A 25,022-nucleotide genomic window follows, 5' to 3' on the forward strand; every position below is an offset into this window, starting at 1 on the left:
AAGAAGTAATGCTAAAAGTGGTTCGTTGACGGAGGAACACAATTAAACAAATTAAAAAAAAAAAAAAAAAGCAATAAGGTTTTAAGGTTTCCGTTAGAATCCTGCGATAACAACTTTTAAAATCATGATTGTTTATTTGGTTACGATTTTGTTACACCATCTATTTTGAGGAAAAAAAAATTGTAGGAAATGGCTTCTTCAACCGGCCACCCAAAAATGGCGGTCAAATCACTCCTTAAGATTTTTGTAGTGGTTGGCTATCCGAAAAATGTGGTCAACCACCTCCATAAGCCTTGAAGAGTGAACAGACTACCTCCGAAAAGCTTTTGAGGGGGTGGTCGAACCACTCGTCAAGGCTTATGGGAATGGGTGACTACCCTTTTGGGGTGACCAATTGCCCCAAAAATCTTGAGGAGTGGTTCGGTCACCTTTTTTAGTTGATTAGCTAAATAATTATTTTCTTAAATTTTTGTTCTACATCAAAATGATTGACTTAGCAAACTATTGGTCGATACAATATATCTCAAAATCAAATATACATGAAGCATTCCTCTAGATAGTAGTAAGTGAAGTCCAAGCATTTTATTTTATTTTTTGGAAAATTTGATTGCTTAGAAAGTGTATTAGAATTTTTTTTTTTTTTTTTTTTTTTAAAAAAAAAAAAAAAAAGGGGAAAAGAAGAAGAAGAAGAAGAAGTCACAGACACATTCACTTGGAAATACTTCAAAGATTGAGATATATATGAGCACTTTTAAGAGACAAGGAGTATAGTTGATCAGTGCCATAAGTTTTAGAAAATGAAACCACGGGGGGCCCATTTTGATCCCTATAAATTTGTGCTTTAATTTTTATTTTTCTCAAAACATGTGATTTAAAAATTTTCTCCAAAAGCATAATTTTAATTCTCCTAAAAGAATGTACATCCAAAACAAGTGGGACCAATTGAAACAAGCAAGATGAAAGAAAATCAAGGAATTAAGCCTTAAACACTCCAATCCAAGTAAACATACCTATGAAGGCCTTTTCACTGGGACCCATAGCAAAGGTGCAAGTGAAAGACTCATTAGAAGTTGAACAAAAACGTGGTCTCCCGGATTCACTTAAACAAGTTTGTTGCCGATAGTTACAATCTGAGAAATATGTATAAGGAGATAAACACTGTTAGTATCCAATAAATCAAAAGCAAAATTCAAAGTGATTATTAAATCACAAATTTATTTTATGAAATTAAGAAAATAAGAAATTTAATCATTTAAATTGATATTATAATATTGTGTGTGGGTTGAAATTCCTATATATTCAATAAGCAAAGTCTGATAATATCATTAATTAGTTTAAAAACTTAAATAAATAAATAAATCTACTCATACAACATGTACCTACACGTGTGGCTAGCTAGCTACTTGGCACCAGGATAGCAAGTGTTGGAAAAAGAAGGTCTTGTCTTTAGAAGGGACCACCCACCCCGCTCGCTCAGGGTAAAAAGGTTAATATCTAGTTATTTTATCTACTTTTTATTTAGTAAATTTTGTAAGATAGTTGATAAAACATATATAAAATAGAAAAGAAAAATAAATACAAAAATGAAGTATACAAACTTTCCCTTTGTCTACCAAAAATGAAATTTTATTATATCTCAAGTTTGTACGTGCATGTGGTCTGCATAAGGCACATGTAAAAGAGTGATTGGTGTATAACAGTTGTGCAACTGTTCTGCATCATTCTAAAAATATGGAATGAGTCTCATGTAGGACGTCATGTCTCTAAAACCTTGCACTATGTGCAAGAATTTTTTCCTATATTTATATATAACAAAAATGAAAAAGGACAAGAAGAATTAATTAAAGAGAAACTGTTAATTGCTATATATACCCGATGTTTGTACAGAATCTACAGATACTGCATAAAGTGAACACAAGAGCAAAATGATCTGAAATACCATTTGCACGGCCACCATCTATCTCTCTCTCTCTCTCTCTCTCTCTCTCTCTCTCTCTATATCTCTAGGATGATCATATGAATGGGATTATGAGAGGAGTGCGAAGCTGCAAAGCCCAAGCCCCCCGCTTTTAATGACGCCATTATCGACCTAAAAGTCGCCAAGAAGTTCCCTTGAAGTTACCAAGAATGATAAAATATCTCTTTTTTTTTTATTATTATTATTATTATTATTATCTTGTATTATAAATATTTTGTAACTTGAATGACAAGGCAAGACAAGCTTTGCAGGTTCTTCCAGGCCAATATATATTTGGTTACATTAGACATTATAACGACTCTATTATAATTTTCCTACAATAAATTAAATATAATAACATTCCATGCCGCACTTCATATGGGACAAATGTCCAACATGTGGTGCCACCCACCCCGCTTGCTTGGGCGTCAAGACTCGTTTCTTGTTGTGGTGCGCGCCACAACCGGCCACTTATTTTTAATTTTTAATTTTTTTTACATTATTTTATTATTGTTCCCACTTTCATTAGTAATGCTATAAAGAGAATTTTAGTCCCTTTTTTTTTTTTCTCCCAAATGTCATGTAGTTTTAAAATTACTATTAGATCAAAATTTAATAATAATCATCTCAAATTTAATAATAATTTTATAACAGTGCTCCTCTTCAATTATCTCAGCTCTTCTTTGACCTTCTCACGAAATTTAATTAACATATAAATCTATTTGACCCAAGTTTTTAGGTCCCAAAAATTTCAGTTCAACATCCAACTTTTATTTAATTGGATCCTTAAATGAACTCTGAGTACCCTAAATTTTTAGGATCAGGATCCCCTCAAATTCTTTGCCCGAATTTGATAGAATTCGGGCAGGTTGTTGTGAGTAAGCATTTATGAGATTCACCTGACCGAATAAGCAGTTGGGCAGCCCAACTTTTATTTGGTCAGGTGGGTCTCATAAATGCTCACTCACAACTACCTGCCCGAATTCTATCAAATTCGGGCAAAGAATTTGAGGGGATCTTAATTCAAATTTTTACCAAGTGTTTTCGAAACATGAAACATCATACGGTAATTTTTTTGTCAAAAAATTTATTCAAATTAATTGACCTTCAATTTTTGAGTCACACTCTTATTATATTTAATGTTAATAAAAATGATAATGTTGTTTAATATTATTTTTAATCACACTTCCAGAAGCTTTATGATCAGATCCAAATTTCTTGAGTGTCACATCCTTACATCAATCTCTAATTTAGTTTCCCGAACATTTGCCTTCGCCCAATTAATAATCGCTTATTTTGGAAAATATAATTAAGACCTTTAAATATAAATAAATATTTATTTCCATAAATATTTCCACACTTCCTTTAGATCCATTCAAAATTATTACTTAATAATCCAAGCATTATTTTTTAGTCTTAATTTTCTAAATTAAAACTTCTATACTCAGATGTTAAAATCCGGGTTGTACATAAAGAAAAGACAAGCCTAACGGTGTGTTTTGGCAAAAAAATAGACAACATCATCCTCAACCTTGTTTGTCTTCTTCAACATTCTTTTGGACTTTGACCTAATCATCACAACGTCTGTACATAAAGAAATTCACATCAATGAGTTGTGAATTCCAGTTCTCTTAGAAAAGATATGCCCCTAATTATAAATAATTGTTCGCATGCGAAAAAATTATACGAGTAAAGAGAATTTCTGTGAGTTGAGAGAGAGCATTTGATTCCTCTCGACCTCCTCTCTCTCTCTCTGTTCCTGCTTAGTAAAGCAACTGGAAACCTGATTTTATATAGACAACAAAGATGGATCCTTATATTATGAACATGGAGCTTTTTGCTATCTTATACTATCGTAAGACAATTGGATATTTATGGTTAATCCAAGTTCTTGAAATTACTTGAAGAATATAAATTAAGAAAATAAATTGTGTAGGCTACAATATGGCATTAAAAAAAATACTGGTTCATATTGATTAAGAAGATAATAATGGTTGGGAATCTATGGATGAGGTTGATACTATTGATGTGGGAACAGCATCCCATAACTCGTACACTTCGGCTTTGACATATTCAAGCTCTTCATAGTTTTTCTGAAGGTTATGACCTTTTCGCAACATTTGAGCTGCCTCCAACTCTATTGCAACTTCTTTCATTGTCGGTCGTTTCTTTCCATTTAAGTTCAAGCACCTTTTCGCAAGATTCGCGACTGCAAGGATCTCTTCTTTTTTACCTTCCTTCAAAACTTGACAATCAATAATATCAAACAAATTGTTTTCCTCCACCGATTGAATGAAATATGTGGCTAAACTTCTCGGTTCTTGTGTCCTTGTTGAAGAGATTGCTTTTTCTCCGGTTAACAACTCAGCAAGGACAACACCAAAACTATAAACATCACTTTTTTCTGTAAACTGACTTGATTGTAAATATTCAGGGTCCAAGTATCCAAACGTGCCATGTACTAGTGTGGTTAAATGAGTTTGATCGACGTCGATGGATCTTGAAGTCCCAAAATCAGCTACTTTGGCTCTGTATTTATCATCTAAAAGTATGTTTGTAGACTTAATGTCCCGATGGTAAATGGGAGTGGAAGCTGCTGAGTGTAAGTAGAAGAGAGCTCCTGCAACTTCTGTTGCAATTCGTAAGCGCAGATCCCATGTTAGTGGGAACTCTTCAATTTGGCCATTGACATATTGGAAAAGAGTTCCGTTACAAACGTATTCATAAACTAGCAAAGGAACTTCCGTCTCCAAACAACAGCCAATCAATTTAACCACATTCCTGTGGTTAATTTGTGAAAGAATGACAACTTCATTGATGAATTCTTTGAGCTGTTTTCCTTCATCAATTACCTTGGACTTTTTTACTGCAACGATTCTTCCGTCTGCCAACATGCCTTTGTAAACAGTGCCTTGTCCTCCTTGGCCAAGTATTCTATTCACATTAAAACGGTCGGTGGCCTTTTCCAAATCTTTTGAACTAAACAATTTGATGTTCTCAACATTGGCTTCATGTGAAGATAATTGCTGCTGTAACAATAAACCACCATTTCGTTTGAAGAACTTGTTCTTCTGTTTAATCTTTCTCCTTTTCTTTACAACTTTGTAGGACCACCATCCACCAACAAGTAGAACCAAAAGTCCAAGGCTACTGCTAATACCTGTTTAACGCAATGTAATAGCAAAATATTACTCATTGCAGTAAAAGGTTATAGCAATAGTTTTGATTGAGAACATTGACTAAAAAATAGAGAGATATCTCCTCTTAATGCTAGATATTAGTTTGACAAAATATCATGCGACAAAAGGTATGTTAATATATTTTGACTATTAATGAAGTATTTCAAAAGTATATGGGGTGGTCGTCCACCCCTCCTTGAGTGTTTATTTGAAGTATTTTAAAAAGAATAATGATTTAATGCCACCCAAATATACAACTTTTCACCACCTTGCCTACGTGGCAAGGTGGTCCCCCACTATTTTTTGAGTTTTTTTATTTTTTAAAAATAAATTAAGGTGGGGGACCACCTTGCCACATAGACAAGGTGGTGAAAAATTGTATATTTAGGTGGTAGTGAATCATTACTCTTTTAAAAATTGCAAGCCCCAGCAATTATTAAGATTATATAAAAATAAATAAAATCTTAGTCCTAGAGATTTTCAGGAAGTTCTGTTCCTAAAGATTCCAATATATCTCAAAATCCAATATACTTGAAGCATGCTCTTGATAGTAGTAAGTGAATTTTAGTGATATATTTATTAAAAATTGATTGCATAGAAATGTACGACAAAATATTAAAAGAGAAAGAAAAAAATGCTGATCCATGAAAATCAATGAAAATATGAGAAAGAAAAATAAAATAGGAAATCCTTAAACACTTAGATACGATCAGTAAACCATACCTATCGTGAACACTTCAACCCGACGCTCGGTGATGTCAAATACCGGACGGTAACAAATGTAAGACCCATTGTAAATATCCTCTCTCTTTTCTTCCATATTATATGTAATTTCACAATATTGATCAAGTCTGGATCGATTGTAATCCAAACAAGCGTGTGAGGGCTCGCATTTCTCAATAACTGAAATGTAATAACCACACAAACACGGTTAGCATCTATATAATAAATCAGCAAATAAATTCAGAGCGATCATCGATTATTAATTCAAAAGATTGAGAATAGAAAAAAAAAAAAAAACACTAATCATAAATTAAGTTCTCTAATTAGATCACTTGATAAAGTAACTATATAAATTTTGTGAATGATTTGTTCAATTACTTATTCCAATATATAGTTCATTTTCTATCTAAAATTCCGTTGAAGACTTGTATTTTGGTAACTAGTTCAATTATACTAAATTTTAAAAAGTTGGCAATTGAAGTTTTGCCGTTTAGAAATTAAATGTGCGATTTAAAAAATAATAATTTTAAAATGTACGATTTAAAAATATAATTTTTAAAAACGAAGTTTAGCATTTCAAATCATAGGCTGAGGCTAACCTTTTTAAAATTTTGCATTTAAAAAATAAAAATCTTACGATATGAAAATGCAAATTTTTTGTATTTTTAAACATGCGATTTTCATAGGATAGAAAGTGGACTATTTGAATAATAATTAATTAAACAATCTTGAAAGTCTTCAATGGCGGTTTCAGGGCTCATATTAGCCGCCGCCACACGTTTATACGTGTGGTCTGCATAAGGCATGCGCATGTATATATGTAGAGGAATGACGTTGTTGTGACGCATGCATGTGTTCTACAAGTGTTAATTCATAGAACTATTTCACACACAAGCAAACGAAAAAGGAAAGAAGAACTAATTAAAGAGATAGATCATAGACTTTAACTTTACCATGACATCCTCCAGGAACATAGGGATTTCCTCCAAAGCCGACGTTGCAAGAACATGTAAAAGTTGCGTTCCGTTGGTTACGCCGCACTTGGCTGCAATTATAGGTTGAGGACCTATTATTGGCTATTGGAAGTGCGATGAATGATTCATATGGAATCCACCATTCCAACACCACCGGAACGTAAAGGTGAAGCGGAAGAGTAGTCTGCAAATCGGTCATGAACCACTTTTCTTCTACCAAGTATGCCGACTGGCATCCATCGATGACAGTGTCTTTACTCTTCATCACCTCTATTGTTGTATTGAAGGCAACGAGATCCGAAGGAATTGTGGTTTGGCAGCAGTTAATGCCATTGCAACTGCTTGCATTTACCACTATACTCGCATCACAAATGGACATGCACCCACCAATAACAGAACCAGAACTGTTGGATTCTACGGACACCATTGAAGCAAAGTTGTTGCAACCCATGGCGATGAATCTGTTTTTGGACTGGGAGAAGACGAAAGAGCTGTTTGCTAAGTTCACAATATTTGCTGCGCTGCTTGAACCATTTGTACAATTAAAAAATGTCGGATAGTTGACGCGAACTGTGCCTTCTAATGAAATGTTCAGCACCTCTAGGTTGAGGCTCCTCAAGAAAGGTTTGGGAGAGGATCCCAAAGAGTCATTATTGCAAACTACTTCAAACGAATTATCAGCGTAGCAATCTGCAGCTCCTATTCCGAAAGGGAATTTGATGTTAACATCCCCACAGGTTGCTTGGCATGAACTCAATGAAAAACTCGCTGCTTGCACAAATGCATAGATTGAAAACAATAACAAAATTATCTGAAATACTGCCATTTGCACCGCCATCTCTATCTCTCTCTCTCTCTCTAGGATGACGAATATTGGGCGTGTGAAGCAGCAAAGCTCAAGCCCCGCTTTTAATAACGCGATTATCTTCCTTCAATAAGTCGCCAAGAAGACCAAGTTGTTCTTTCTGCGCATGAACCTAGCAGCCATTATTGATCTCTCAGAACTTACTTGGAAAATGATCCCGGCCATATGGATGGTCCACAATTGTGGCTTTTTGGGTGCGTCTTATATATCCATACGTACACATATAGATCGAACACGCGTTAAACAATCAATTAAAATTTAGAAGGCCGGCCTGGCGGCCTCACGAGGAAATTCAGAATTTCGCAACAAATTAAGCTGAAATCCCACGCTAACTTATTACTTGTCTTCTGACCAAGTTGATGATCTAGGCCATTCATCCAATTTCAAGATAGAGGATATCGAAAAAGGCCTAACGACTTAATCATTGAACTGACTTTTAGTCACGAAAATGTCCCTTTCGGCGTCTTCGCAAAAATTCTATCGGAGAAAAAAGATTATTCTGGACGTACGACACAATAAGTCAATAATAAACATGATCATACATAGACAATTATAATAATATCCCTTTTATGATTGAGAAATGTTAGAGTTCTTTTTAATCTCTTTCTGGAATTTTTCTATGCTGACATAACACCTATTTTTTTTTTTAATAAAAACATAATAGATAAATCAAACTGTAATTTTTTTTATTAAAAATATGGTGCCATGTCAGCATAAAAAAAACTCCAGAAAAACACTAAAATAAACTCTAAAATTTCTCTTTATGATCAAGTACAATATCGTCGCTATTGCCGCTTGATGGTCATTGCCAAAAACCACCTCGATCATGAGGTAGACGAGTTGTCGCTAATAGCTCCCATATTTGCGAGTCGCGCGCGAAGACGAGTATATATATATATATATATGCTTTCATGAATAGCTCCCGGCCATTTTAGTGACAACAACTGTTTCATCGCTAATAGCTAGCTTAGACATTAATTACCGACAATTCTTCTGTGGCCTTTTGGTATTCCCATACTTATTTTATAGCTTATATATGATGATTCTAGACCTTATTATGTATCCCTGAATTTAGACTATCTGTGTTATCTTGTGATCGACTAATTAGCTTATCTATTTGGTTTATGATCGTATTGATGGTAGACTTAGGCCTCGTTTGGTTTGCGGATTAGACCCATGGAAAGGAATAGTTATTCCTACGAAATAGCTATTCTTTTGTTTGGTTGTATATTATTTAAGAGAATAGTTATTCCCACGGAATAGTTATTCCCTTACGAAGAGGAATAGGTATTCCACTCAAAAATGAGTGGAATACCTATTCCTTTCCTATGGGAATAAATTAAATTCGTCTTTTGCCCAAAAACCCCAACCTTCTCAACACCCAAGTCTCTTATCCCTCTCTCTCTCTCTGTTTCTCAACTCATGGTGTGTTTTAATACGAAATTTTGACAATAAAATATAATTCTGATTCTACTTTTTTCAGAAATAAATCATATTTTATTCAACTTTTTAAAAAACAAATTATATTTTATTCAACTTTTTATAAACAAATCATATTTTATTCAATTTTATATAAAAAGTCAAATTTCAAAATTCGCAAACAAAATAAAAATTTAATTCTGATTTCAAAAATTCATCACTCAAGTGCACCATCAATATCTTTCTCCATCTCTGCAATTATATTCTCATCCCCCTCTCTCTGTTTCTCAACCCAACTTAATTTGTTGTGGGGTAGTCTTTTTTTTTTTTTTTTTTTTTTCCTCCTCCTATGATTTAGCCTACAGTAGATGTAGCAAAACGAGTACCTCTTAATATCGGGGGGACTCCAATTGCCTTGCGGAGGTTTGAGAAAAACTTTATAAGCAAAGAACGAATGTTTGTTACTGAAAAACAAATAAAAAATAATAAAATAAAAAGGGCTTTGTAGATGATTTATTTTTTTATGATGATTATTATTTTTTTTTTTTTTCTCTTATAAATTATTTTACTTTGTAAGCAAAGAATGAATGTTTGTTGCTGGAAAACAAATAAAAAAGAATAAAATAAAAAGGGCTTTGCAGATGATCTATTTTTTTATGATGGTGATATGATGATTATGTGTGTGTGTGTGTGTTTTTTTTTTTCCTTATAAATCATTTTGTAGCGTAATTGTATATGAAAAAAAAAAAAAAAAAAAAAAGAAGCCATGAACTCTATGAAATTAAAAAAAAAAAAACAAAAAAGGTCATAGTATGATTGTTTATGTTTCTTAAATAAAGAAAAAAAAATGTCCTCAAGAATATAAATTATATTTGTATTATAAGGGTATTTTAGAAAATTTGATTATAATATGATTCCATTCACCAATGTATTGCACTGTACCAAACAAAAGAATACATATGCAATGTTCTATCCCACCGTTACAACCAAACAAAAGAATAAGAATAGTTATTCCATTCCACTTTCATCTATTCCCATGAATAGTTATTCCTTTTCCTAATGGAATAGACATTCCGCAAACCAAACGAGGCCTTAGTGATTTTATTAAGTTTATGATTATGATGTTTTAAGTTATATATATTATGGTGTGGTAGCTGCTCTAATTATTATTTGTGATTTAGTCCTGTTTCCATTGTGGTCCAAAAAAAAATGATATACCTTTTTACGTACTGCATAGCTATCTAATCAGGGGCGGTCCTACATGGAGGCTAGGGGGGCCTGGCCCCCCCAAGCCCCAAAATTTTCCCCTTTTCCAAAAAAAAAAAAAAAAAAATTTTTAAATTTTACCCCTTAATTTTTTAATTTTTTTAATTTTGCCCCTTTTATTTTTTTTCTTTTCAATTTGGCCCCTCCATTTTTAAAAGCCTAGGTCCGCCACTGTATCTAATTATTGAGTAGTAGCAGTAACTCTTTGGATTATTTACCTGTTAAATAAATCTGGAGACTTTATAGTATCACTCCAAGCTATTTTTTAGTTAAATAATTTGAACTTGGTGTTTTAACTAAGTGAACAAAACATTAATAAATAAAATTTGTATGAAAAATTGATGCGGAAAAAAGAAAATCCAGTTTTCTTTTATTCTATGGATAGCTTGTAGGGAAAGTTACTTTGACCTTTGACTATAGGGAGTTGTAGTTGAAGAACATGCGACATAAAAAAGTGATTTATTATCAAAGTAGAAAATACAAATAGCTAGAAGATTCTGGCACAAGTTCGTATTTCATAGTTATAAAATTGGGTAATTTATAATTGAAAAATGAAGGAAAAGGAACTTATTGAAATGTTCATCCGTCCACCAAACTAGCTAGAAACTTATTGCCCAAGAAAGAAAATACCATTGTTGTTATAAATGAACCTCCCACCTTGATCCCTCAATAACAATGGAGGAAGTGAAGCTACTAGGATTCTGGGCAAGCCCATTCAGTCACAGAGTGATATGGGCTCTGAAGCTCAAGGGTGTGAAATTCGATTACATAGAGGAAGACCTTCCCAATAAGAAGAGTCAATTGCTACTGCAATACAACCCAGTTCACAAGAAAATCCCTGTTCTACTTCACGGTGGCAAACCGATCGCCGAGTCCCTTGTCATCCTTGAATACATTGAAGAAATATGGCTGGAGAATCCATTGCTGCCAAAAGATGCTTATGAAAGAGCCTTGGCTCGATTCTGGATACAGTTTGGATTGCACAAGGTACTCTGTTCTACTACTCTGTTTTTCTTTTCTTTTCTTTTGAAGTAACTTCTTTCAGGTTTTGGTTGTTTTCCTGATTCTCTATTTCTAGGCCCCCATTATTCACGCATTTTTCCAAAGCAGTGGAGAAGAACAAGAAAAGGCAACAAAAGAGGCCCTGGAAGTTCTGAAGATCTTGGAAGAGAAAGCCCTCGGAGACAAGAAGTTTTTTAGCGGGCAGAGCATAGGAATGGTAGACATTGCATATGGATGGCTGGCTTATTGGTTTTCAGGCATGGAAGAAGCAGTGGGCGTGAAAGTGGTAAATCCGAGCGCTTTGCCTCGCTTGTATGCTTGGATTCAGGTCTTTAAGGAAGTTCCTGTGATCAAAGAGAACCTTCCTGACTATGGAAAAATGTTGGCCTATATGAAATGCATGAGGGCCAAATTCATTTCAGACCTTCCATGTCACAATCACTAGCTTCTTGCGTGCATGGATCCAGACTCCAGTGATATGTATGCTGATTTTCCTCATATTAAAATAAAAAAATTGCAATGTACCATTTTTGTCATAAAAAAGACAAAAATATTCCTTAAAATAACACTATTTTAAACAAAAAGTATGATTGCGAATGTCCGAAATCACCATTTTATAGAAAATTAATGTTATTTAGTAGATTGTTATACAACTTGGATGACGTGGTAGTGAAAATCAATCTTTATTTTTATTTTTTGCTCTGACCTATGTGACACGGACACCATTAGCATGTGTCTACCTAAAAGCCAATTTAGACTCGGTGAAAAACAGTCTTTTATGAAGTAACAAAAGTTGTTCTAACTTTTTAATGTGAGACAAAATAAAATACTCAAATTGAAGGAAAGTTGAAAAATTCAAATAAGGGGGAAGACTTATTAAATGAAATAATCTAACATTTTGATGGAATTAGGCTAGCTTTTGTTTCTTGTAGGAATGATTATAAATCTGACTAGCTGAGCTTCACTCCATATTTTGTCCATTTGCTTTTGATGTTTTTGTATATTAGAATGTGAATTACAAATTGAGATCAAACACTGATGAATGATGTATATATAGTCCATCATAATATTATAGCATATTTTGTGGATAATTGTAAGATGGTGTGGTTGGACCTGTTATGGATTTTGTGAACAACTCTAATGAGTGTGTGTATATATATATATATATATATTTGTTTATAGTATGACCAATTGATTCAATATATTACAACTATGTCAATGGTTTTTCATAGTTTTTCAAAGAGTAGCTAAAGAGGCAGTTTATTATTTAGTGAAAGCAGCTCATCACCGATCTTTTAGATAAAGTGTAGATAGAGAGTAGTCTTGTTTTGTTTTTATTAAAAGTATTGTAGTTGCTGAGCAAGATATTTCTTTTGGAGTTATTAAAAGTTCAAAATTTTTGTTCAAAATAAAAATATTTGTCTTCTTTTTTTTTTTCCCGGTTAAGAATAAAAGATGTTTATACAATGGCATGATTATAATTACGTGAAAATCGTATGGGCATATTTGTCAATTACTATATTTCAATTGCTCATTTCCCTTCAAAAGTGCGGTTGACAGAATGCTTCATTTTTAAGCTTTTAACAAAATTCACCAAATGGATTTTTTTTTTTTTTTTTTTTGAAACGGGCTTTTTGAGTGTTAGACGCGCTTTTACCCTCCTCATATGCATGCCCGAGCCAGCTCTAATGCTTGAGTTAGTGAAGTTGTTTGGCAAAGACATGTATATAACATAGTAATAAATTGTTAATTTTGAAATTAGTAAAAATTGATAATGTGATATAAAGTGAAAAGAATTTGTATGAAAAAGTGAAAAAGTTTTGTATTATAGTGAATTTTTTTTATTTAAATGATAATAAAAAATTATTGGTGTGATATAAAAAATGAAAAAAGTGAGAATATTTTGATGTTGATTGTTATTGAAAAATGTAAAAAAGTGAGAAAAATAATGAGAATAGTGATATGCACTACTCTGTACCGTTCATGTCCTTAGCAAACAAGGCCAGTATTAATGTTTATTGAGCGGAGTTTGAACAACCAAAAGTCGACTCACTCCTTTCAATTATGGGCTTGTTTGGATTTATTTATAACTATTTTCTTTTATTTTTTGATTGGCAACTTTTTGTATCCAATTCAAAATTTTTGAACCCAACTCAAAAACAATTTTATTTTATTTTATTTTTAAAAAAAGGACGAAAAAAAGCAATCAAAAGGGTTAAAAAAAGAAGAAAGAGAAAAAGTTCAGTCCCAAGAATTATTCGGCCACCTCCAGATATCTGGTGACGGCTTTGCCACCCCTTCTATTTTTATTTATTATTATTAATATTTTTAGTTTTAGGTTTTTGAGTTTGAATTTTATTTTTTTATTTTCTTTGAGTTTTAGTTTTACTTTTCCTAATTATATTAAATTTAATTTACATTCCCAAACATATATATTCAATTTTATTTTTTATTATCTAAACTATTCAAATATAATTAGTATTTTTTTTTTTTAATCTTTTTTGAATTCATAATTTTAAAAACAATACCAAAAAAAAAAAGTTGGAACACGTAAACGAGTACATCTCCAAATTAAAGATCATCGGATGCCTTGGTGCGTTTGGGTATTGAATATTTCGAATATGAATAATATTCTGAATCTGTTTGTAAATTTCGAGGTAATGAAAATGTGTTTGGATGTTGAATAAAATTCAGATTCTTTTTGAATATGTGTTTGGGTGTTGAATTTTGAGATTGGAAAAAAATATTTTTTAATGATAGAAAGTGATTGGAAATGATTGGATTGTATGAAAAGTTGTGTATAATGATTGGTGTTATGAAAATAAGTGTTAAATTTTTTAGATTGAAAAAAAAAAATTTTTTGAAAAATTGTAAATAATGATTGGTATGATGAAAATTAATCTTGGAAAAAATATCATTTTAGCCCCACAAACTACAAAAACCTTTAGAAAATGTCATATTTGACGAAATATTCTCATATTACTCATGCCACGTGTCACTTTTCAATTAAAAAATTAAACTAATAATAAAAAAAATTAAAAAAAAGGATTAAAAATTAAAAATTAAAAACTCAGAAAACTAAAATTTTATTTTTATTTTTATTTTTGACAAAAGGAAAAAAAAAAAAAAAAAGGTTTGGGTTAATAGCAAAAATTTGGGTTAATCAAAAAAAAAAAAAAACTGCTACACTCACGAGAACAATTCGTCCCCCACAATTCACAAATCATTTCTGCTACACTCACACCCAAAAGCTTATTCCCATATTTATTTCTTGAGTTTTTTGGTTACACTCACGAGAACAATTCGTCCCCCACAATTCACAAATCATTTCTGCTACACTCACACCCAAAAGCTTATTCCCATCTTTATTTCTTGAGTTTTTTGGTTACACTCACGAGAACAATTCGTCCCCCACAATTCACAAATCATTTCTGCTACACTCACACCCAAAAGCTTATTCCCATCTTTATTTCTTGAGTTTTTTGGTTTTCTTCTCAAGCACACAAGGAAGATCGGTGCCCCCGAACCACCCACCCAAACCACCCGGCACCACCACCCTGGAACACGTCGACATCGCCACCTCCAAGACAGTCGCCGCCGAGCGTCCATTTCCGAAGGCCATGGACGGGCGGCGACTGAGCTCGGGAAAGATCCGGCAGGAACCCACGCACACCGGCGTGGGTTTGAGAGATCCAACCGGAAACCCAGATCCGGCTAGAAAACCATGCCGTCCAGAGCCCAGATCCGTCCATGCGTCCCGATCCAAACCCAGATCCGACCAGAAAACCACCTAGATCCGGCCGAGCGTCCCGACCCGTCATACCGATCCCGCCGGCCTTCCAAATCCTGTCGTCCCGAGCTTCTACGCCGGTCGGAGAGAGAGAGAGAGAGAGAGAGAGAGAGAGAGAGTTTTGTTTTTAAAAAGAAGAAAAAGTTGGTTTGATTGTTGCAATCAATGCTACCAGTCTGAAAAGCAGTCGAGCATGTCATCATTTCACAGTTTTCGCCTCCAAATTCAAACCATATTCAAGCATCATTCGGGTTTTACTCGGGTTGGTTCCGGGTTCCGGGTTTTTGAAAATAAAACCCGGTTCGAATGTTGAAAAACATTCGAACCAAACACAAAATCGAACAATACCAAAATAATTGATTCGCTTAATCCCAGCCGCCCAAGCATCCCACACATCCCAGCCGTCCATTCCAAACACATTTTTACGCCAAAACGGCAAAACCCTAGAGCTTCTCCAATCCACATAGACCAAACCCATTTCTCTCTAACACCAAATCTGTGCTTCGAAGCATAATTCTCTGTTTGGTTCCGAGAAACTCCAAGAAAATCTCTAGCAAGGGGAAGATGCCAAGTACGCAGAGAAGCTGAGGAAGAAGACTCTCGAAGCAGAGAGAAAGTAGAGATTGCCTTTCCGAAAAGCTTTAGCTTGACACAGATTCTTCTAGCCCCAGCCTTCTTCTTCCTTGCCCACAATGAAGCTCGTCAGGTCTCTCTCTCTCTCTCTCTCACTCTCTCAAACTTTATTGTCTTTTTTTTTTTTTTTTTTTGGTGTTTGTGTACAAATCTGATTTTGAAAATAAACAGGTTTTTGATGAAGCTGAACAACGAGACCGTGTCGATCGAGCTCAAAAATGGCACCGTTGTTCACGGCACTATCACAGGTTTCTCTATTTGCCTTTTATTAGTATTAGTTCTTGTATATTTAGGGTTTTTGTTAAACCCTAGGTTTTGGGTTACAGATTCTTCTATGGCTTATAATGGGAAAATTTGTTGCTCGATCGTGTGAATCTTGGAGCCTCATTATTTGGCATTTGAAATGTTGGGTATAAATTTAGCCGTTTGGTACTTGCTTGGTTTTGCAGGGATCTTAGATTAATGGTGCGTAAACTAGAATTAGGCGTGTTAAGAACTGGATTTAATTGTACTTCTCTGATATATTTCTGATTTAGGCTCTGTGAGGTCTCGATGGCTTAAACTAGAGGGGGCTCTTTGGTTATAGTAAGAACAGTCACTCCAACAATTGACTTAGCTTTTTATAAGGTTGAGGTTAGATGTTCTCTCACAGCACCTAAAATCAGTATGTATTAGAATTTCAAGAAATTATGCCAATAGAGCTTGAGCGTTCTCTCAATAGTCAATACTACTCGAAGTTCTCATGGAGTTGTCACATGATGCAATTTTTGTGTAAATACTGTTTAAAAGTTTGGTGGAAAATGAGACAGACTTTTGCAACTCTATGAGCAGTATATAGCCAAAGTTCAAAGTTTTTTAGGGTGGCATTGGGGAAAAAGCTGATTTGAATGGAAGGTGGGAAGCTCTAGTTGGTTGCGTTCTCCTGTTTGGGTTAGTTATTTCAGTGGCAATGTTTGTCTATCCTTAATTCTATTAGCATACCGTCTAGAAGCATCAACTATGTGACTTAGCATATAGCTTAGCATACAATTGACTTCAAAATGGTTGCATATTTGAGTTTCCTACAAAACGCTTGCTGAAGAGCTTGTTTTTGTATTTGATTAGACAATGATCCTTCACACATTTTACCTTTTTACTCTTCACTTATTCCTTTCAAAATGGCAAGACAATTACTATTTAGAATTTGATGGGAAGTGGGATTTTTTTAGAAGAAATGGATGAGTAGTTGGAAAAGCTTTTTTTTTATACTTTAAGATTTCCTACTGTCTCATAACACCTTGAATTAAAAAAAGAAAAAAAAATGGGAAAAAAAAAGCCTGAGGCGTTGGTGAGGTAATATTGGGGCTGTACAAAAATGCAGGTTTCATTTTCTTGATACTTGATAGTATAAACCTATGACTATGTACTGAATGCTTATTGGAGACAAATTTGATATCCTGGATGATAGCCAAACTTGATAGGAGTTCATTGTGGTGTCTAAGTTTTTGAGTGGCCCAGTCAAGTCTAACGGGTAACTGGTAAGGCGAGAGTCTTACTCAGATAACAAAAATCCGCTCTTTAATGCTTATTTCTTTTCTGAGGTTGTGTCGTCATGCTTTTTAGATACCAGTAGTATGGTTTTGCCTATACCTTCGCCAGGATCTCCAAGTCCTTGTCATATAATAGTATTTTGCCTTCTTTGAGGTGTTCATAACTTCTATCATGTTTCATATTATACATGTCTTATAGCAGATACTTATATCCATCCAGTATGTTAAGGGTAGCTAAGCTAAATATTTTTCTTTTCACGAATATGTATGTATCTCTCTGGATACTGTTTCATGTTGGATTGATGTATGTAATGTCTTGGAACTTGGAATTTCATGATAGTGTTTTGAAATATCTATTTATCCTTGCATGATTAGACAAGAAGACAATAGGATGCTTTGTTTATTTCTAATTTCCTTATTTAGTTGGGAACTTGGGACACATTTTTGAGAGATGTTTTGTCCCCAAGAGTTAGAATGTTCACTTTCTCATTATATTGCTCCTCTCTTTCTCTCGCTCCTTTGCCCTAGCGTCGGCGCGAGAGCATGTCAAGCTAGGGGTTCGTCTCCTGTCCACCTATTCGTTCTCTTTCAGCCTCTTGCTTCTTGTTTTGGGGTTCTAGATCTGTTTTCGTCGGTTCCTTGGGTTGCGCTTCTCGTAGGGGCGTAAGCCTATATCTCTCTGGTTGGGTGGTTTTTATTCAGGTGATGTGAATCATTCAGCTTGGCCATCTGAGACTTGGGTCTGTCGTGAGATGGATAAGAGATTTACAGTGGAGTCGAAGGATTTTGCCTTCTCGGCTTTGGATGGGGGTTCGGTGCTGTGGGTGATGGAGAAGAGAAAAAAAAAATTTCGGCGAGGTCTTCATGAGTACCTAGTGCTTTGAGTGGCTTGCGTCGACGTTGGAAGTGCTGTTGGGTGTACCAAATGAGCAAGATTTTATCAAGTTTTTTCGGAAAGGATCGGAAGGTTTGATTGCGCGAAGGGGTGGGAACAAGGTTGGTCATTTCTAGAGGCGGCAACTTTCGAGATGGGCGGCCGAAAGGGTTCATTCTTATCCTTGAGGGCCGTGGAGGGTGGGGATGGCACAAATTCTCTGGCGAGCTGAGAAAGGCCATAGAATTCCTCTCTAGCGCGGTGGATGGGAAGGCAGAAGGGTCGGTTTTGGGTTTGGCTCCAAAGTGGACGGGGCCTTCTTTTGTGGAGGTTTTGAGGTCGGGTTCGGTCACTACTGCGAAGGAGGTGCCTTTCATGGGGGGTCGTCGTTCCAGTCTGAGGGATCCGTTGGTGGAGCCGTGTGCTCTTGACCTCATTTCGGCAATGAGGCTTGCAAAGGAAGACCAAAGGTCAGCGGTGGATTGCTCCTCTTTGTGTAGTCTCTGCTTGATCTGCTAGACAAATATCAGTCTCGTAGTCCGTTGGCTAAGAAGATTCTCACATGTCCAAATTCGAAATTCAAAATTTCGAACTCGCGCACGTGGAACAAGTTGGTCTTCAGTTTTAGCTTGGACGTGGGCCGGGCTTTTAGGAGTTTTTTGGGTCGGCTTGCCAGGTCTGGGCTGGGCCGGAAATGATCAGGTCTTCGTCTGGGCTGTCTCAAGCCAAAGGCCATAGCATCCCCTCTGGCGAGAATCCTGTTAGAGAAGACGCCGTTAAATTCTTCTGGGGTCTTTCTGGGTCTTCCTCCTCATGGGGAAGGGTCGTCTATCCTTTTGAAGACGGCTTCAGCTTTTGCTCTAGTTGACAGTCCGTTGAGCATCTAGTCGGGGAGATTTCTACTGGGGGTGGATCGTCTTGTCTTCTAGAGTCCGCTTCAGCCCTTCTCCAGTCAAGCCGACTCCCACTATCTTCTTCCCCCCTTTGCCAGATCTAGAGATGCCGCCTACGGTGTCTCAGGTTGATCCTCCTGCTTCGGCTAGTCTGGCAGTGCTCCCATTGAAGAAGGTTACAGAGCCTCCAGCGAAAGACTTTCTTAGGAAAGGTTTTCTCAACTCTCGTCAAAGTGCTTCGCCTGTGGATTTTGACCACAATTGGGGGAGAGATGTTTGGGAGAAGCTGTCTGTTGAGTGGGTGGTGGACGAGGGTCAGACCAAGGAGTTCAAGACTATCGTGGGCGAGATGATTGGGTGCTAGAAAACCAAAGGAAAGAGGGAGCTTCAAAATCTGCAAAGTTCCGTCAATTATGGTGATGTTAAAGCTTCTTCTAGGTGTAGGAAAGGCAAGGCCCACATGTTGTAGGGTTGTATGCCTCGGTAGTTTTTTATGGGTTGTTTCACGGGTAATCTTTCGGTTTCTTGGTGGGCTGTTTCTTGGGTGATCTTTTGTGGGTTGTTTTTTTGGTGTTCTTTTGGTTTCTAGGGTTTAGTTTATGTGGTTTTTGTTGGGTTTTCGCGGGTTAGCTTTGGCTCTCTTGTGTATACTACCTGTGTACTTAGGGTCCTTTAGTTAAAGATTATTGAGTCCTTAGTTAAACATAAGGAATGAAGTACATTAATGGAACCTTATATTCTCTGTTACTGATAATATTCATAGATGTCATTTTTCATACAATAATTTGCAAGAGCATCATGGTCAATTGCTTTCGACCCTTGATTAGGAGTATGTTAAGAGAAATGCTACATGTACTCCCAAGTGCTTATTTCCTGATGTGGTAATGAAAATCATCATTGATATGAAATATAAAGATTAACCTGTCTAAAATTCAATGATGATTTTCATTGTGGGAGTAAGCACTTTGAGGTATATATAGCATTTCTCGTATGTTGTTGGAACTTTAAATTCTCTCTCTGTGGATCAGTAAGCACCTTTCATATAGCAAGCTAGATGCAGGTAACTTCTGCTTTTTAAAAAGCGAAGCACTGCCAACAAGTCCCGCATAACAGGGACTTAGATATGTGTATTTTCAGCTCCCTCCCCCCCCAAAAGAAAAAAAACTAGTTCTTTTAGGGTGTTGACCACTTTATATATCTTAAATATAATATTGCCAACTTCTTACAAGCATTCAGAGGATGCGCATTCTGTAGGATACTCTGAACTTTGGAATTTCATTGGTCGTTTATTTGGTAAATATGTCCTTTTACCCTAGATTTCCATCTTTATTTAGCAGAAGTACAACTTCACAAATCTTGTCTTTGGAGGACATCTTACATGGGACACTTCCAATTTTAAGCACATCAGTTAATGAGCTTCTCAAGGCGTTTTGATTGATTTGGATGAATCAAGCACTTTTTGCAGCACTAACGTGCTACTGTTGCAATGTGTATTTGCTTCCAATATATGAGTACCTGCAATATCTTGACCTTTAAAAATATGAAGTTTTTTTGTTATTTCTCATTTCAATTAATTCAGTTTTCCTTCAGTTGTGAAACTTTTAAGTTAGGCAGAGTTCCATTGTTTCATTAAGTGTATTTATAGTGAAAATAAAGTGTATGGGGACTTCTTGGTTATGGTCGCATATTCCTTATTGAAGTGAATGATTGCTTTACTTGAAGCACAGACACTCGCATGGAAGCTATAGCTGTTTTGACTGGTGGATTGACTTGATGATACAGGTGTGGATATTAGTATGAATACACACTTGAAGACTGTGAAACTTACATTGAAGGGAAAAAATCCAGTGACTCTGGATCATCTCAGCGTGAGGGGTAACAATATTCGATATTATATCCTTCCTGACAGCTTGAATCTTGAGACTTTGCTGGTTGAAGAGACACCTAGGGTCAAGCCCAAGAAGCCAACTGCTGGTATTTTTTTCTGACTTCAATGCCATTCATGTTGATATTCTTTTGTTATTCTTTGTCAGCATCTGGTGAATTTCTTCTAGTAGTCTTTCTAAACCCATTCTAAATTTCAGGGAAGCCTTTGGGACGGGGCCGAGGACGTGGTCGTGGGCGCGGACGTGGTCGTGGCCGTTAAGTCATGTCGCACTGGTTTCAATTTTTGTGGCTCCTGGTTATGTAAAAACCTAAGTTGTAGGGAGGATTTATCGGTGATCTTAGGGACATGAAAAGACTGGTATTGCTATTGAATCGTGTATTTTGAGTTTGTCTATGCTTGGTATTTTCTTAAAATGCCCATCAAAGAAGTTGGTATTGATAAACCTTAAACCTTTTATTTTGTGTGCTGCGGCGATCAGTATAATCTCGTAACCTCTCGTCCAATTTGTTGGGAGTATCAGATCAGCCTGACTAGTTTTGGGCCATCAGTTTTGACCCAGCTGGTTTAATGATTATATGCTTGTAGATGTTTCTTAGTGCTAGTATTACCCTGTAGTTTGTAATTATTGTTCCGAACTCTAGGATAGAATATCCCTTTTAATTTTTCATGATAGATTTTCACGGAACTTTTCTATGAGATAGATGTTTCAAGTGAAGTCCAGCACCGATTGTGTGGATGATTGGTCTCCCCCTCCTTTTGGTTCTATCAAGGTGAATTTTGACGTGGCTATTAGACCTTAGTTTGCTGCTGCTGCAATCCTCAGGGACCCCCGGGGTGATTTCCTTGCTACCTGCACTAAGCGTCTCCCCATGTAAAGCTCATGCTGCCCTCTTGCGGTACAACTTGCCTCTACTTTTGGAAGCCCTCCGCTCATTCTTGAAGGCTTGAAGCGGACTCCTTGACAAATATTCTAGCCAGTAGCCATCAACTCCCCCCACTTACCTTCGGAATGGGCCACCGCTCATGCTCTTGCTGACGTCAACAAGTAGCTCATTCACTTTTCTTGATGGGTTATATTGAAGACTTCTAGATGTGTACTAATTTATGTACACACCATAGCGCCAAATGGGCCGCTTCAAGTCTTGTGTTTGAAACCATTCATAGTCGCTCCCCATCCTCTCCTCATGTTTTGAAGTGGAAAGGATCCCATTGTGACCTATTTCCCCCTTTGAATTAAAAAAAAAGAAAGAAGAAACCCCCTAACTATCAACATTATAAAATGATTATGAGATAAAAATATAGTTTGTATCATTTTTCAGACTCAACGCTTATTGACTAGGGGAGAAACTAAATACAATAATTGCTAAAAGTTGATTTATTCTGTTGGTACTAGAGTGCTAGATCTCCAACCTTGGTGACTTGGTCTCATATCAACAATGGAACAAAGTGAAGCTTCTGGGATTTAGGGCTATACCCTATAGCCACAGAGTGATATGGGCTCTGAAGCTGAAGGGTGTGAAATATGAGTACATAGAAGAAGACCTTCGCAACAAGAGTGATATGCTACTGCAGTTCAACCCGGTTCACAAGAAGATTCCAGTGCTTGTTCATCCTTGAATGCATCGAAGAAACGTGGCCTGAGAGCCCTTTGCTGCCAAAGGATCCTTACGAGAAGGCCTTTAGCTCGCTTCTGGATTAAATTTGCAAAAGATAAGGTCATTTCAACCTGTCCTCCACAATTCATTCTGTCATGCATCTCTGTTAAGATTGCTTATATTTATGAGCACACTTTTATTTTATTTTTTTAAGATAATTTCCTTATTGATAACTTATAGAAATTCTTTTATGATAAATGAGGATTTGGTTACCTTAAATTATGAGATTTTGATTATATTTGAAATTATTCAAATCACTGGTACAATGCTATAAAAATACTACAACATATCTATCGTAGTTTTTTCAATTGTCAAGATTTAACTTCACTCTCTCTTTCTTATTAAAAAAATTAGAATTATTAAATCTTAATTGTTAAAAAAACTACAGCACCTATTCAAATTCCTATAAATAGAGTCTTTTACATATTCAAATCGAGCAATAAGAGCAAAATATAGTTCTTAGAGCAATTACTTAATGGTGGACGTAAGTGATACAACGCCAACGCCTTGCCTCGCTTGTATGCATGGGTTGAGAATCTCTAGCAAGTTCTTGTGATCAAAGAGAACCTTCCTGACTACACGAAATTGTTGGCACATCTAAAATCCTGGGGATAAAATTATTGTTTCAACCTAATGATGATGTTCACTAGCTGTGTGAATCCTATATATGTATGCATATTTTATTATGAAAGTTAACGGTTTGTTATCTGTTACGTGTGTTTTCTTGGGACATGTTAGTACCCAATGCAATGTCACGTTAGCTAGTACCAAGTCATTAATAAAACAAAAATGAAACTTAGTTACGAGAAACAAAAATCAAATCGATCTTTTCCATTTAAGAGAAACAACACTTTGACGCATGAAAAAAACAGAGAATAAACCTTAAAAAATCACAAAACATCATGTCCATATTTCGCATCCCCTCTTACTCATAGAAAACCAAACTGAGGTTCCCGCTTACCAAACCCAAATCCAAGCCCAACCCCAACTCATCCCACCCATGGTCTTTGTTCCAAAAGTTGAAAAGCCAATCCTACTATTACAGCATTCACTTTTAGCTCTTTAAATTTATTTTTTTATTTTTAAAAAAAAATATGTTTTCTTATTTTTGTTACCTACTTTTTAAAACACTTACATCCGGCTGAACAAACTTAGAATTCACTTTTATTGTTCTATTTAAATATTACTTCTAAATGATTTTTTTTTATTCTTTTTCCAACATTCATATATTTGAAAATTTACATTTTTTTTTTCTAATGGTTATATTTTTGAAAATTTGTCTTCATTTTTTTTTTTTTTTTTGTAAATGTTCATATTTTTCAAAATTTGTCTCTTCCTAACTGTCACATGCATTCAATATAAATAAGACAATTTCTTCTCCAATTTTCATTCACCTCAACCAAAGTTTTTTTTTGGAGAGGAAAGGAGAAATGAAAAAAAAAAAAAAAAAAAAACTATACAAGAATAATTGAGAAAACTGTAACCAAAAAAAAAAAAAAAAAAACCAATAATCGCCAACTCTTCCCCCTCTTTCTTTCTCCAGCTTTGCAATAACAACCCAAAATGAATAGACAATGCTAATACCAACTGTTGTTGCATCTCGGAATTTGTGAACCAATGAACAATACTTGCCAAAAAAAGAAAAAAGAAAAAAAAGAATTAATAAATAGTTACAGTGCTGATTAATACTAATTGTTGTTCATATCAAAAAAAAAAAAAAAAAAAAAAATACTAATTGTTGTTGGAGTTATACGATCGAGTTTAGTCCGGTTGTTGTAAGAACAACTAAAAGTTCCATTATTTATATATGTCCGTTCCAATCGATCAATAATATGTAATTAATTACTTTAAATTTAGCTACTTCAGAAAATGGAAATCATCACTAAATTTTGTTTTGAAATTTTATTAACTTTTGTGATGGTAGCATTTCATGAAAAAAACAAAAAAAAAAAAAGTGTTGCGATTGGTTATATATATATATATATATATATATATATATATATATATATATAGATATATATTGCATGTATATCTCTTATACATCTTTTGTAGGTCACTTTTTTAAATCAACTATCGTATCGGTAAGACTTACATGTGGATTCTTATGGGTCCTATAAATCTAATGGTTGATTTAAAAAAGTGATGTACAAGTCATATATATATATACCTGTTAAGACAAACTAGACATTTGTTAGTTAGGAATCTCTAGGCATAAACTAAAAAAATAGTTATTGCACTATATAAAACAAAAGAATACATATTCAATACAACCAAATTAAAGAACGAGAATATCTATTCAATTCCAACTTTTTTTATTTTTTGTAATAGCTATTAATTATTTTAAGGGAATATGATTCTGCCTACCAATACATGAC

At 35.1% G+C, this 25,022-nt stretch overlaps 3 protein-coding genes across 3 annotated transcripts; 2 read left to right on the forward strand and 1 right to left on the reverse strand.

Annotated features, from left to right (window-relative positions):
- Positions 1 to 3,907: 3,907 nt before the first annotated feature.
- On the reverse strand, positions 3,908 to 7,873 carry LOC133872860 (wall-associated receptor kinase-like 10). The gene is made up of 3 exons (XM_062310490.1): positions 6,813 to 7,873; positions 5,860 to 6,039; positions 3,908 to 5,117 (listed from the first exon to the last, which is right to left on the reverse strand). Exons 1-3 carry the CDS (start codon positions 7,669 to 7,671, stop codon positions 3,934 to 3,936), a joined length of 2,223 nt encoding a protein of 740 aa, XP_062166474.1. The 5' UTR covers positions 7,672 to 7,873; the 3' UTR covers positions 3,908 to 3,933.
- Positions 7,874 to 10,977: 3,104 nt separating this feature from the next.
- On the forward strand, positions 10,978 to 11,874 carry LOC133872875 (probable glutathione S-transferase). The gene is made up of 2 exons (XM_062310515.1): positions 10,978 to 11,370; positions 11,462 to 11,874. Exons 1-2 carry the CDS (start codon positions 11,059 to 11,061, stop codon positions 11,828 to 11,830), a joined length of 681 nt encoding a protein of 226 aa, XP_062166499.1. The 5' UTR covers positions 10,978 to 11,058; the 3' UTR covers positions 11,831 to 11,874.
- Positions 11,875 to 15,593: 3,719 nt separating this feature from the next.
- On the forward strand, positions 15,594 to 21,469 carry LOC133872908 (small nuclear ribonucleoprotein SmD1a). The gene is made up of 4 exons (XM_062310563.1): positions 15,594 to 15,881; positions 15,980 to 16,056; positions 20,887 to 21,078; positions 21,189 to 21,469. Exons 1-4 carry the CDS (start codon positions 15,868 to 15,870, stop codon positions 21,248 to 21,250), a joined length of 345 nt encoding a protein of 114 aa, XP_062166547.1. The 5' UTR covers positions 15,594 to 15,867; the 3' UTR covers positions 21,251 to 21,469.
- The last annotated feature ends 3,553 nt before the right edge of the window (positions 21,470 to 25,022 follow it).

The sequence above is a fragment of the Alnus glutinosa genome, chromosome 1 (assembly GCF_958979055.1).
Source record: "Alnus glutinosa chromosome 1, dhAlnGlut1.1, whole genome shotgun sequence".
Taxonomy (NCBI): domain Eukaryota; kingdom Viridiplantae; phylum Streptophyta; class Magnoliopsida; order Fagales; family Betulaceae; genus Alnus; species Alnus glutinosa.